We start from the raw sequence: 12,078 nt of genomic DNA, 5'->3' as shown, positions 1-12,078 counted from the left end.
TCCAAATTTTCCACACAAACGAAAAGCACAGGGCTTTGGAAATCTGTGTAAAATGAGACATTGCTTCTTGTTAGAAATGTAAAAAGATGGTTTCGAAGATAATGGAATAGTTGAAAAGAATGTGTTAAATATGGCCCGACTCTGCCATAGCATTATGAGTGGAGGATCTAAAAAAATAAAAAATAAAAGTCATTTGTATACAAGGCAAGATATCTTCGTTGCTAAGCTAATGAAATCATGAAGATGCTCCATCGGGGAGGGCAGAAGCCAGTCACGTGAGACTCATTGCAGCCCCCTGCCGTGTGCACACCAGTGAGCTGTTGCCTGTTTTGTTTTGCTTTTCAATATAATGTGGGTTCCCACCTTGCATTTCTGGTAATAATCACTGGACATCATGTGTTCATGGTTCATCTGTGTCGTAGCCTGTGTCATATCAGTGATCCATCTATACAGACGAGGAGGTTGAAGCTCAGATGATTTGTCTAAGGTCATTCAGGTCTTTCTGTGTGGGCCAAAGTAGAGGGCGCTATAGCCTTCAGCTACCTGAATGATAATACCAATTGTTAACTGTTAACCTGAACAACACTTAACACTTTACCTATACATTTTTTTCATTCAGTTCCTTCAAAAGCTCTTGTCAGTTCATGATCTATATTCTAGAAGGAGAACCTGGACTAGAAATTAAGAACCAGCCCAGGACTCTGTAACTGAGAAGCGGCAGAGCTAGGCACGTCTGCATCCCAAGCCTCTCCATGAGAGATTCCGTTAGATTTCCCCAGAGCAGTTATTTTCATATACACATGCGCGCAAGGACCAAGGAGCTCGGCCACATCCCCCAGGAGGCGCTTGGCAGAAGACACTCACTGGGAAGTACCAGGAGAAGTCACAGGGAGTGATGGGAATAAAAACCTGGGGGTGTTTTGAAACATCCCTGAGGACTTGGCGAGTATTTGATGTTAAAAAGCATTTCTTGCCTGCAAAACGCGTGTCTCTAAGGAACTCTTACGTTGCCGACGTGTGCTGGCTAGGAGCTGGGCCTGGCGGGGGAGGCCCTCTCTCTCTTTCTCTCTTTCTCTCTCTCTCTCTCTCTCTCTGCCTCTGGCCCTGCCTCCATCAAGGCCTGGATTGGAGTTGTCTTTCCCAAGGCAATAACTGTCAGAGGAACCATCTGGACTGGTTTCTTGTGACTGACTCCGAGGAACAGAAATCCCTCTGGGAGGAAATCACAGGCACAGCAGCAGCAGCAGCAGCAGGGAGCGGCAACATTGGTGTTTGCTGGCTGGGAGCTGGGGGAGGCACCACTCAGAACGGCCCCACAGGAGCGTCAGGCCCAGGACAGACCCTTCTGAGAACGAGGAGGAGAACCTCCTCTGGGGAGTGCGTGGATGGTATTTGCGAAATAACAAAGGGAATAGATGGAGGGGCTGAAGAAGTGTCCAGAGCATTGTTACTGCTGGAGCCCCGTGGTCTGCACGACGGCTTTCTCAGTGGGCCCTGCCAGGCTGCACTCTGCCCTCATTAGGCCAGCATGCTTCCCACTGGCTCTCATCGCTCGTATCACGGACCCATCCTAGCCTTGCCCTTTCTTCCTGTGCAGGCTCTGGGAATGCTGGATATTGCTTGAGCCTAGGAGTTTGAGATTGGCCTGGGCAACATAGCAAGACCCTGTCTCTACAAAAAATTAACCAGGCGTGGTGGTGCACGCCTGTGGTCCCAGCTATTCAGGAGGCTGAGGTGGAAGGATCGCTTAAGCCCAGAAGGTCGAGGCTGCAGTGAGCCGTGATTGTGTCACTGTGCCACTGCACTCCAGCCTGGGTGACAGAGCAAGACCATGTCTCAAATAAATAAATACATAAAAATAAAAGGATCTCTTCTGTCTTCTGAGGTGACTCCTGGGATTCTAGAGCCAGAAGGAGCCTCAGAGCCTGTTTATTCCACCCCTGTCATTGGGGGCGAAAATGAGGCCAGTAGAGGTTAAATGACTCACCCAGACTCACACAGTCATCACGGGAGCCTGGGCTGGCACCCGGGCCTCCTGCCTCCCAGGCCCGTGTCCTCTTCTTGCATTAAGCCCAGAGCAGTTCATTAGGAAAGCCATATAGAGTCATCAGACCCTAAGTCTCATGATCAGAATTTCATCCTCTCTTCCCTTTTGTTTTGTTTTTGTTTTTGTTTTTTGTTTTAAAAAAACATAGGGAAGGTAAAGGGGGAAAATGATTTACTGAGTTTCCAGACCACTTATTTAAATCCTGCCCGATCTGACTTCCACTCCTCACTTCACTGATGCAGCCAAAGCTAACTAATGCATTCGTGCTCCATGGGAAGGAATCTCTTCCCATCCTCAGTCCAAAGTCCAAACCCAGACGAGGGTAAAAGAAACAGAAGAAATACAAGTCCCTCGCCCCCGCAGTTTCATTCCACTCTCCAGTAAGCCACAGGAGTAAAGGAGGAAGATGGGGCGGATGCGTAGGTATTCAGCGCCTACTCTGGGTGGCTGGCTCTGTATTAATACTCTAACATGCCCCCTCATTCAGCCTTCACAAACCCTGGAAAGCAAGTTTTGTTCGCTCACCCTGCAGATGGAGTTATTGAGGCAAGAAGGGTGGTGTAAACTGCCCAGAGTCGCACAGATAGCAAAGGGCAGAGCGGGAATTAGAACCCAGTTTCTCTAGCTGCAAACTCTGGTTCTCCACTCCACCATGCCCATTCAGTTCTGTATTTTCAGGAGAGGCCATGGAACTTGTCCTTACTTCCTCCTCCTCCTCCTTCTCCTGCCATACTGTGCCTCTTGCCCAAGTCCAGCCCCACCCACTAAAGCGTTTCGTGTATTGACCCTCACAGCCATGCACCGTGCCTCTGACGTGGGCAGCTCCAGACTGAGCTTCTGCATCAGAAAAGCAGGAGACAGATGAGGAGTGAGCCGGGGAAACCCAGTGTTTGTTACTCTGAAAATGGAAGCTGCCCCGTGACAGCATCTTCTCTCCTGTTGAGTAATCCCTGCATGAATAGATGGCAGCTGCAGTGACTGCTGGTCGTATGTGATCTATTCTGGGAGGTGGCGAGCGCATCATCCAAGAACATGAAGTCGCTGCTCTGTCACAGATGGAGAAGCAGACTATTGTGGATGTTGCAGGAGCTGGGATTTGGCTGGATCCCCTGGAAAGGTTTTATTTTGAGTTCAGAGCCTGTTTGGTTGCCAGGGTAAACCAAGGGGTTGTATGATAGAGGAATTCCAACCCTCGCTAACACTCTGACCCCTTGTGCCAGCTTTCCAGTAAGGCTTGAGAGCCCTGAGCTCTTTGGAAAATCTCCTCTTGGCACACTTTGAACTGGAGAGCAGTGACGCTCTTGGCAGTACTTTTGGTACTTGTTAGTTGTATCACTTAAGTTGATCAGGAAAAAAAAAAAGCGCTGGGGAGGGACCCCTTTTAAACATTTATAGTTTTGAGAATGCTTCACTGATCCCGCCTTGACTATACTGAGCACCTGGATATCCTTGTCTTTGGTCCAAGGGCTCCGGTAGGAGGCGGCATCAAAATTCGCCATCCGCTCCGTGGTGTGGCATTCTGCTGTCCAGCCCAGCTCTCCCATCGGCCCACGCGGGGCTGCCCCTCTGGCCCTGGCTCTCGGCTTCCACACAAGCAGCTACTCTTGTACAGGATGGTAAAGTTAGGTGGCAGTCACACCGGAGCAGGGACCAGGATCCAAGTGAAAGTAAGGTTCAGGATAAGTTTGAGTCATGTCTCCAGCTTCCAGAGCCAGGCTGAATCTCTCAGAAGGGGAGCTGATGGGCGGCAGTGGGAGAGTGGAAGAGGTGGGCCCTGGGCGCAGCATGTACCATGGCATCGTTCATCACCTGCCAATGGCAGGGAGCGTGGGCTGTCTTATATTCTGTTTGCCCCTCTCAAGAGGTAAGCTCCCAGCAGGCAGGATAATCTGAAGCCCTCTGGTGCGCCCTGTAGTGCCGCACTGTACTAGACAAACCGTGCATGTCAGTGTTCTCGGGGAGGTGGGAAAAATCATGTACTGAAGAGCAAATCTCTGGAGAACATGAGGTTCCACGTGGGGTGAGATGTGGCTGACTTCACTGCCAAGCAAGTACCAGCCCCTCCTGCTGTCATGGGCGTACTCGGGGACGGTCCTCTGCTCAGCCGGCGCCTGGGTTGCTGCAGGGCCTCAGCAGGCTGCTGACTCCCGGATGTGAGCTGGTTGCGGGCAGATACTGGATCCCCTTCATGTGCTTATCTGTGTCCAGCTCAGTGACTGGAACATGCTGTTTGTTGAATAACTAAAGGAATCTATGAATAAACTGGTGACAATCAAAGCCCCGGAGGTTCAAACATTCTAAGATTCCTGTACCAAAATCTTTCAAAAATTCAAACTGTATCCAGTGACCAACTCATTTTAGCCAATACCCCAATGCAATGAAATTGTAGCACCAAAAAAAATTTTTTTAGAATCTCTCTTCAAACTCCTTATAATGGAATTTGACCTCTCAGACTCAGTCGTGGGCAATCTCGTTTACTTTGCCTATGAGTAGAAGCTGTGAAGTACATAAAAGGGAACTTTTATTTGCCTCTAAAACTCCAGGTAGTCAGCGCAGCCTGTTCTCTCCTTTCGGGGCAGGTTTCTTGTCCTGATGAGTGTACCTGCATGAGTTGGGAGAGGGCAGTGGCAACCTCGTGGTGCCCACCCTGGCCCCATGCTCTTACCCTTCCTTTCTTACCCTTGCAGCCCTCTCATTTTCCCACCCAGCTGTCTGGCTTCCCAGACCACCTCTTAATGCCCCTTTAAGCAGGAAAGACATTAAAGCATCTGTGCCCCAGGCACAGCCCCCCCACTCACAGTCATTCTTCCTCTCCAGCTGTGCCCTCTGTTGTTGGTGGAAGGGCAGAACCAGAGAGGAGCATGGGCTCATTCCATCTTTTTTTTAACAGCACAATTAAAAGAAATTACTCTTCTCCATAACTTGCAAACCTTGTCACTTCTTAGAGGACGTTGGGATTAAAGGAAGAGGGTGACAGTTAATAGCTGGGCTCTGAAAGCAGATTTCCTAGTTTTTATTACTTTAATTGAGGAAAAATTTACATAACATTAACCATTTTTTAAAGCATACAATTCAGTGGTGTTTAGTGTAAGAACAGTGTTGTGCAACCATTACCTCTATCTAGTTTCAAACTATGTCATCACCCCAAAGGAAAACCATATCCCTATGAGGCAGTCTCTCCCTATGACCCCTGGTAACCATCAGTCTGCCTTCTATCTCTATAGATTCCCCTTTTCTGGATATCTTCTATAAATGGAATTGTATAATATGTGCTGTATTGCATCTGGCTTTCTTCACTTCCGTTCTTGAGGTTCATCCGCATTCCATCTAGTATCCATCCATGTATCAGTACTTCATTCCTTTTGACGGCTAAATAATATTCCATTGTGTGGATATACCACATTTTGTTAATCCATCCAAAAAAATTGTTTTTTCAGACTGAGTCTCACTCTGTTGCCCAGGCTGGAGTGCAGTGGAACGATCTCCGCTCACTGCAACCTCCACGTCCAGGATTCAAGCGATTCTCGTGCCTCAGCCTCCCAAGTAGCTGGAATTCCAGGTGCCCTCCACCACACCTGGCTAATTTTTGTATTTTTAGTAGAGTTGGGGTTTCACCATGTTGGCCAGGCTGGTCTCGAACTCCTGACCTCAAGTGATCCACCTGTCTCGGCCTCCCAAAGTGCTGAGATTACAGGCGTGAGCCACCGTGCCCGGCCAATCCATACAGATATTAATGGACATTTTCATCTTTTGGCAGTTGTCAATAATACTGCTATGAACGTTCTTGGACAGGTTTTTGTTTCAACACATGCTGTCAATTCTCTAGGATATATTCCTAGGAGTAGGATTGCTGGATTATGTGGTAATTCTGTGTTTAACTTTTTGACGAACCACCATACTGTGGCTTGTACATTCCCACCAGATTGCTTAGCTTTGAATCCAGCCCTGCCACTTTCTTATTAGCTCTGTGAGCATCGGTAAGTTACTTATGCTCTTTGTGCCTCAGTTTCCTCATCTGTATAATGGGTCGGTAATGCTGTTTACTCAATGAGGTTGTGATACTTAAAAGAGGTGGTGTACGTGAATGCCTCAGAACAGTACCTGGTATACAAAACTGTTGCATAAATGTTTGCTGTTGCTGCTGCCGCTGTTACTGAGAGACAGTGTAGGTCACGGCAGATGGAAGACTGAAAAGCTTTTGGTCTAAAAGAGACTGCATTGGGTGATGTAAAAGAACCAGCAGAGGTAGAGTCCAGACACTTGGGGTTGGTTGCTGAGGACATCTTTCACTTGAGGAATCAGTTTTCTTACCTGTTCACTGATGAGCTCCAAGAATCTTCAGCTCCATGTGCCTGTGGCTTTCCTGGGGAGACTCTTCAAGAATGAGAGACTGGGGTCCTCCACCCCGACCACTTGCCAGCTCCATTCTCTCAGCTCTCCAACATGACAAAGGAAGACAGGAGTATATCCTGTCATCTGAAAGCTACACACAGAAGTTTCTGGAAAATAAAAGGAAGCCTTCTCTGTCATCATTCATGTTAGGAAAAGGCAAATCTGGTTGCTTTTCACTTGATTCTATTGAATTCAACAGAATCACCAAACAAACATTCTGCTAAATAGTATTTCTCTCATATGTATGTATTATGAGAATTTATCTCATAATCCACGTATTTATGAATCATTTACACCTAACTCATCAAAATGCTCTGTATAAGCTATTTGAATCCCAAGAATCCTTATAGAGACCTTTTTCTGAGTGCATAGAAATAGGAAAACAGATTTTTTTCCCATCCATCTTCAATTGGCAATAACTTTTAGGGGTGCCGTATTACCAGCTCTTCTGCTGGGAGGAACCAGAGTGAACCAGTGAAAAAATACAATGTGATAACAGTTGCCACAATGATACCTTCACCTCACACCCAATTAGCACTTTATAATTTACAGAGCCCTGTCAATTTCTAAACAGGCCCTGATTTCTCCATACCTTCTCCAATACTTGTTATTTTCCTTTTGTTTTTAAAATGGGCATCCTAATGGGCCTGAAGTGGTATCTCATGGCGGTTTTGATTTGCATTTCCCTGATGGCTGAAGTTGAACATTTTTTCATGTGCTTGTTGGCCATTTGTTTATCTTTGCAGAAATGTCTATTCAAATCTTTTGTACTTTTTTTACTGTGTTGTTGGCTATTTTATTGTTGAGTTGTAAGAGTTCTTTGTATGTTCTGGATACAAATCCCTTATCAGGTATATGACTTGCAAATATCTTCTCCCATTCTGTGTGTTCCTTTTTCACCTTCTTGATGCCTTGAATTAAGAAAATGTCTAATTTTTATGAATTCCAAGCTTATCTTTTTTTTTTATTTTTTCACCTGTGCTTTTGGTGTCATCTAAGGAAGTTTTGTCTGTGCGGTCATGAAGATTTACTCATCTGTTTTCTTCTAAGGATGATATAGTTTCAGCTCTTGTATTGAGATATATAATATATTTTGAGTTAGTCTGTGTGTGTTGTGTGAGGTAGGGATTCAACTTCATTCTTTTGCATGTAGATATCCCATTGTCTCAGTACCAGTTGTTGAAAAGACATTCCCCCCTTGAATGGTCTTGGTGCCCTTGTCAAAAAACAAGTAACTGTAAATGGAACAATTGTAGTTTGAATGGAATGGGTCAGCACTTGGTGGCAGCCAGGGTCTTGGCTATGTGGTTTCATAAGCTCCCACTCCTGAAGAGCCTCTGTTTTCCTCTCAGAGCCAGGTTTTATGTCACGCTGCATTTTGGTGTCTGAAAGGCTTAGGTGGGCATGGTACCTGGAGTACTCTTGTTAGGAGCAGAGAGTGAGGAGAAAAGACGACTCTACTTTGTGGGAGGTCCTTAGGGCACTTTGAGCAGCAGTGCCTCCCCCAGGAGTCAGGGTCCCCACCCCAGAGGAATGTCCACAGAGCGGAGCCATTGGCCTGAGCTGGACTGAAAAAGAAGGAGCCAGGTGGGGAGAGGATTTGATTTCTCCCTTGGTCTAAAGCAGGCAGCTGACACTGGGTGAGGGAATGGGGCAGGCCTCCATGTGCTATCGGGAATCCCCAGGAAGTCCCTAAAGAAAACTTCCTCCCCCAGCCCAGCTTGCCTATCGCAGCCCCTCAGTGGTAACTTCCTCCTGTGGCTTGATCCAAATGGGGGCTGCATACTTGGCTGAAATGCACATAACCCTGTGAGGCACAGTGTAGCAGCTTATCCTCCCTGAAAGTGGAAGGACAAAAGCATGACAAAGATGACCAAGCCAGAGCGGGGGAGAGGGGAGGAGACACTGGAAGGGGAGGTGAAGGGGCAGACTAGGGAGACCAGGACCAAGGCAGACTCTCACGCACCAGGCATATTCTGCCCAGCCAAGGGCTCTGGCATTCAGATGAGGGAGAGGGAGAGGAAAGAGGAGAGAACCCAGTGAGAGCAATCCATGAAGCGTCGGGAGGCCCCTGGAAGCAAAGGCTCTGGACTCAGGTGGCATCAATGGGACTACCAGTTTCTCGTGATTATGTGGGAGTGGCCCAGGTGCCAGCTCCACCAGAAGCCCATTTGTTCAAGACCCTGGTACTACTGAAGGCCCAGCCCTGTCTCACCTGCCAGAAAGCACATGGCGTCTCCCTGACTAGGCTAAGGGCTGGTTGATGGCATCATGAAAGGAATCTGCCTGGGAGCCCTCACTTTGTTTCCGTTTCCATTTCCTCCCCTAAGGCCAAGAAGGGATTAGGTTTCCTCTGTTGTTGTTGTTGTTGTTGTTGTTGTTGTTGTTGTTGTTGTTGCTGCTGCGGATGGGAAAAGAGGAATTTGTGTGGCTCTGAAGTTGACCAGGTCCCCTTATTGTATAGAAGAGAAATGTGAGCATTCAGAGATGGTGAGATGTCAGACACCCAGCCACACAGCCAGTGAGAGGCAGGCTGGGGACAGGGCCAGGCCTGCTAGTTCATGGTCCAGGGGTCTTTCTCATGAGATCAACTGACCAGTGTGTCTTAGCACCTGCCATGCAAATAGAAGGCCCTACTGCTGTCCTCTCCACGTATTCCAGAATTACTCAGCTGCCCCATGCAAGCCAAGTCAACACCTATGTCGTAAAGGAGAGACTAAAGTAATTGTCTACACAGCCCATACATGGCATATATGGCCTGTATGCTTCCTGGACTGCCAACAGGGGTGCTGAGAGAGAGAGTCCCTCAGCCTTGCCTCAAGCCTTGCTGATACTGCGATGTGCCTCACAAACACAGTTACCTTCCATGACATGAAGGAGGCACACTTGGGTTGACCCCTGACCCTGTCTGCTTGTTAGAATCACGTGGGGAACCTGGGACAGGCTTAGAAGCCCAGGTCCCACCTCCCACCTGCTGAATCCAAATCTCCGGAGTGTGGCCTAGGAAATCAAATTTGTCAGCGTCCTTCCCAGGGGACTTAGATACATCCAGTCCAGTGGAAACCAGCAGCCTCCTTTAGTCAAGTTAATGTTTCCCTGACTATCACCTTCTCCCCCTGTAAAAGATGCAGATTATTAGCAGTAAGTGGTACCTGGATCCCAACCTCAGTTCTCCACTGCAGTTGGGGAGATCTGGCCAGGGCAAGCCACACTGCTCCTTCAGGCACAGCCTCGTTCATCCCGCACTCACCTGTGTTCTCTTCTTCTCTATAGGACGCACAAGACCAGCCACTGCTACCGCATCACCTACCGCCACATGGAACGGACTTTGTCCCAGAGAGAGGTCAGGCACATCCACCAGGCCTTGCAGGAGGCTGTAGTCCAGCGGTTGGGCGTGGAGGGCAGGTTCTGATGTCACCACTTCACCCAGGCTGCAGCCCTCTTGGGGTTCCAGGATTTGCTGAAAGAGAAAAAGATATGGTTTGTGAACTGGGGCATCAATCATCTTTTGATAAATGGATCAGTCTTAGGACTTTCACAAAATAAAAGATCACTCTTGAAAAGCTGTTGATATAGCATTTGTCTTTTATTTGGGGAAAGAGGGAAGGTCTTTTCCTATTCCTTTTAGAAGTGCTCTGCCCACTGGCGTTGGTGCTCAGTATGGTTAATTGGTCCCTGGGTTCCATTAAGCACCAGGCATGATTTCTTGCCTGACAGGCTCTTCCACCCGTGTAATGAGTGAAGCCACACAGAGGGACATCAGAGATTCCAGATACAATACAGGAAGCTTTTTGAATCAACTTCCATTCCTTCCTCCCTTCTCTTCTTTTTCAGTTTTGCAAAGGGCAGGCTTCAAAGAGGGCACTAATGAAATGCCAGCGCTCCCCTTGAATGTGAAGGGAGTTGCATCTTTGAGCCAGGGCAAGATATCTATTTGCTTTTCATAAACCCATGGCTTGGAGTCAGGCCTCTGGCCCCAGGACTTGGGCTTAGCTGCCTTTCGCTGCACTGGAGAGGAAGGAAAGGGGCGAGAGCTGCCCAAGTCTTGGAGGCACAGGTCCTCAAACTCCCTTCAAGTTTTCCCAGCAGGCAGCCTCCACTTCCAGAAGGCGACCTTTAAGGAAGAATATGGGGCTTTGATGTCCCCCCCTTTCCATCCCAGGCACTTTGTAGTCTGCCTGCCTCATTCATGACCAGTTTTCATAATCAGCTTCCATCCCTGGCATGATGCTAGAGGCTGATGGAGGGCTGCAAGCGCCGGGATAAATATTTGATGAGGAGTGGCCATTATCGGCTAGCGGCATGGGGGTAGGCAGCTGCTTTCCTAAGGGAAGGAACAGCTTTAATGTCATCTTACCATGTGATTAATTTGGACTCTTCCCTTGGATTTTTAAGGGAATTGAGGAAGCCATACCCCAAGTCCCACAGCCAATCCTGGAACCAAACCGCTGTCTGGGGTTTTAGGGCCTACAGGTACAATTCCCCAAGTGACTGGGTCTGAGTGGGAAGGCACAATGTGACAGTGATTTCCTCTTCCGTGGCATTTGCCAGCAGGCCATTTCTGATTCGGCCTTAGGCTGCACTTCCAGATGTCCCTTCATCCCCGTGACTGATTAGGCGTTTATTAATGTTCTTAAAGAAAGCAAGCTAGGTATATAAAATGCAAAACCACGATGCTGCCCTGTGGCCCAGAATCTGAGCGATATTTGTCAAATACAGTCACACGTCACCTATGGACAGCGAAACATTCTGAGAAATGTGTCATAGGTGATTTTGTCATTGTGTAAACACCGTGGAATGTACTCATACAAACCTAAACAGTAGAGCATACTACACCCCTAGGCTACATGGCATCATCGCCTATTGCTAGAGGCTGCAGGCGAGAGGCTCCAGACCTGCACAGTATGTGGTATGGTTTGGATCTGTGTCCCTACCCAAATCTCATGATTACATGTAAGCCCCAGTGTTGGAGGAGGGGCCTGCTGGGAGGTGGTTAGATCATGGAGATCAGCTCCTCGTGAATGGTTTAGCACCATACGCTTGGTGCTGTTCTCATGAGGGTGAGTTCTCATGAGATCAGGTTGCTTAAAAATGCATAGTCTCTCCCTCCCCACAATCCTCTTGGTCCTGCTCCTGCCATGTGAGATGCCTGCTCCCGCTTTGCCTTCCGCCATGAGTAAAGGCTCCCTGAGGCCTCCCTAGAAGCAGAGGCCTCCGTGCTTCCTGTGCAGCCTGCGGAACTGTGAGCCGGTTAAGCCTCTTTTCTCTAGAAATTGCCCAGTCTCATGTATTTCTTTATAGCAATGCAAGAACAGAGTAACACAGCATGTTACTGTGCTGAATACTGTAGGCACTTGTAACAAATGTTATTTGTGTTTCTAAACTGAAAAGTTATAGCAACAAGTACTGTATTATCACTATCCCCTGCGCCATCTGTTGTTGACTGAAACATTGTTACGTGACGTTATATTTGCGCCAAACCCTATACTAAGGTCCTGGGGTAGGGCTGACATTCCAAAGGGTTCACAGAGGCCTTTCTTGAACACTCCCCTTAACACTCCATGAGGTGTAATCGACTGTTATTTAAATCTTACAAGTGAGGGAACAAAGGACTGAAGAAGTCACAGGAGTTGGCCATG

At 47.9% G+C, this 12,078-nt stretch overlaps 1 protein-coding gene across 6 annotated transcripts in view; it reads left to right on the top strand.

The window, feature by feature from the left end:
* The window catches only part of FARS2 (phenylalanyl-tRNA synthetase 2, mitochondrial), a 516,796-nt gene extending 506,792 nt beyond the window's left edge, over nt 1–10,004 (top strand). For all 6 annotated transcript variants that reach the window (XM_015449928.4, XM_065544477.2, XM_045389943.3 and 3 more), the window contains one exon: nt 9,713–10,004. In XM_015449928.4, coding sequence (XP_015305414.3) covers nt 9,713–9,851 — 139 coding nt within the window. In that variant the 3' untranslated portion in view covers nt 9,852–10,004. The remainder of the gene's footprint in view (nt 1–9,712) is intronic.
* Nucleotides 10,005–12,078: the final 2,074 nt, after the last annotated feature.

This window comes from Macaca fascicularis, chromosome 4 (assembly GCF_037993035.2).
Source record: "Macaca fascicularis isolate 582-1 chromosome 4, T2T-MFA8v1.1".
NCBI lineage: Eukaryota > Metazoa > Chordata > Mammalia > Primates > Cercopithecidae > Macaca > Macaca fascicularis.
Note: the sequence above shows the minus strand (reverse complement) of the source record. Positions and strands in the feature narration are given on the sequence as shown.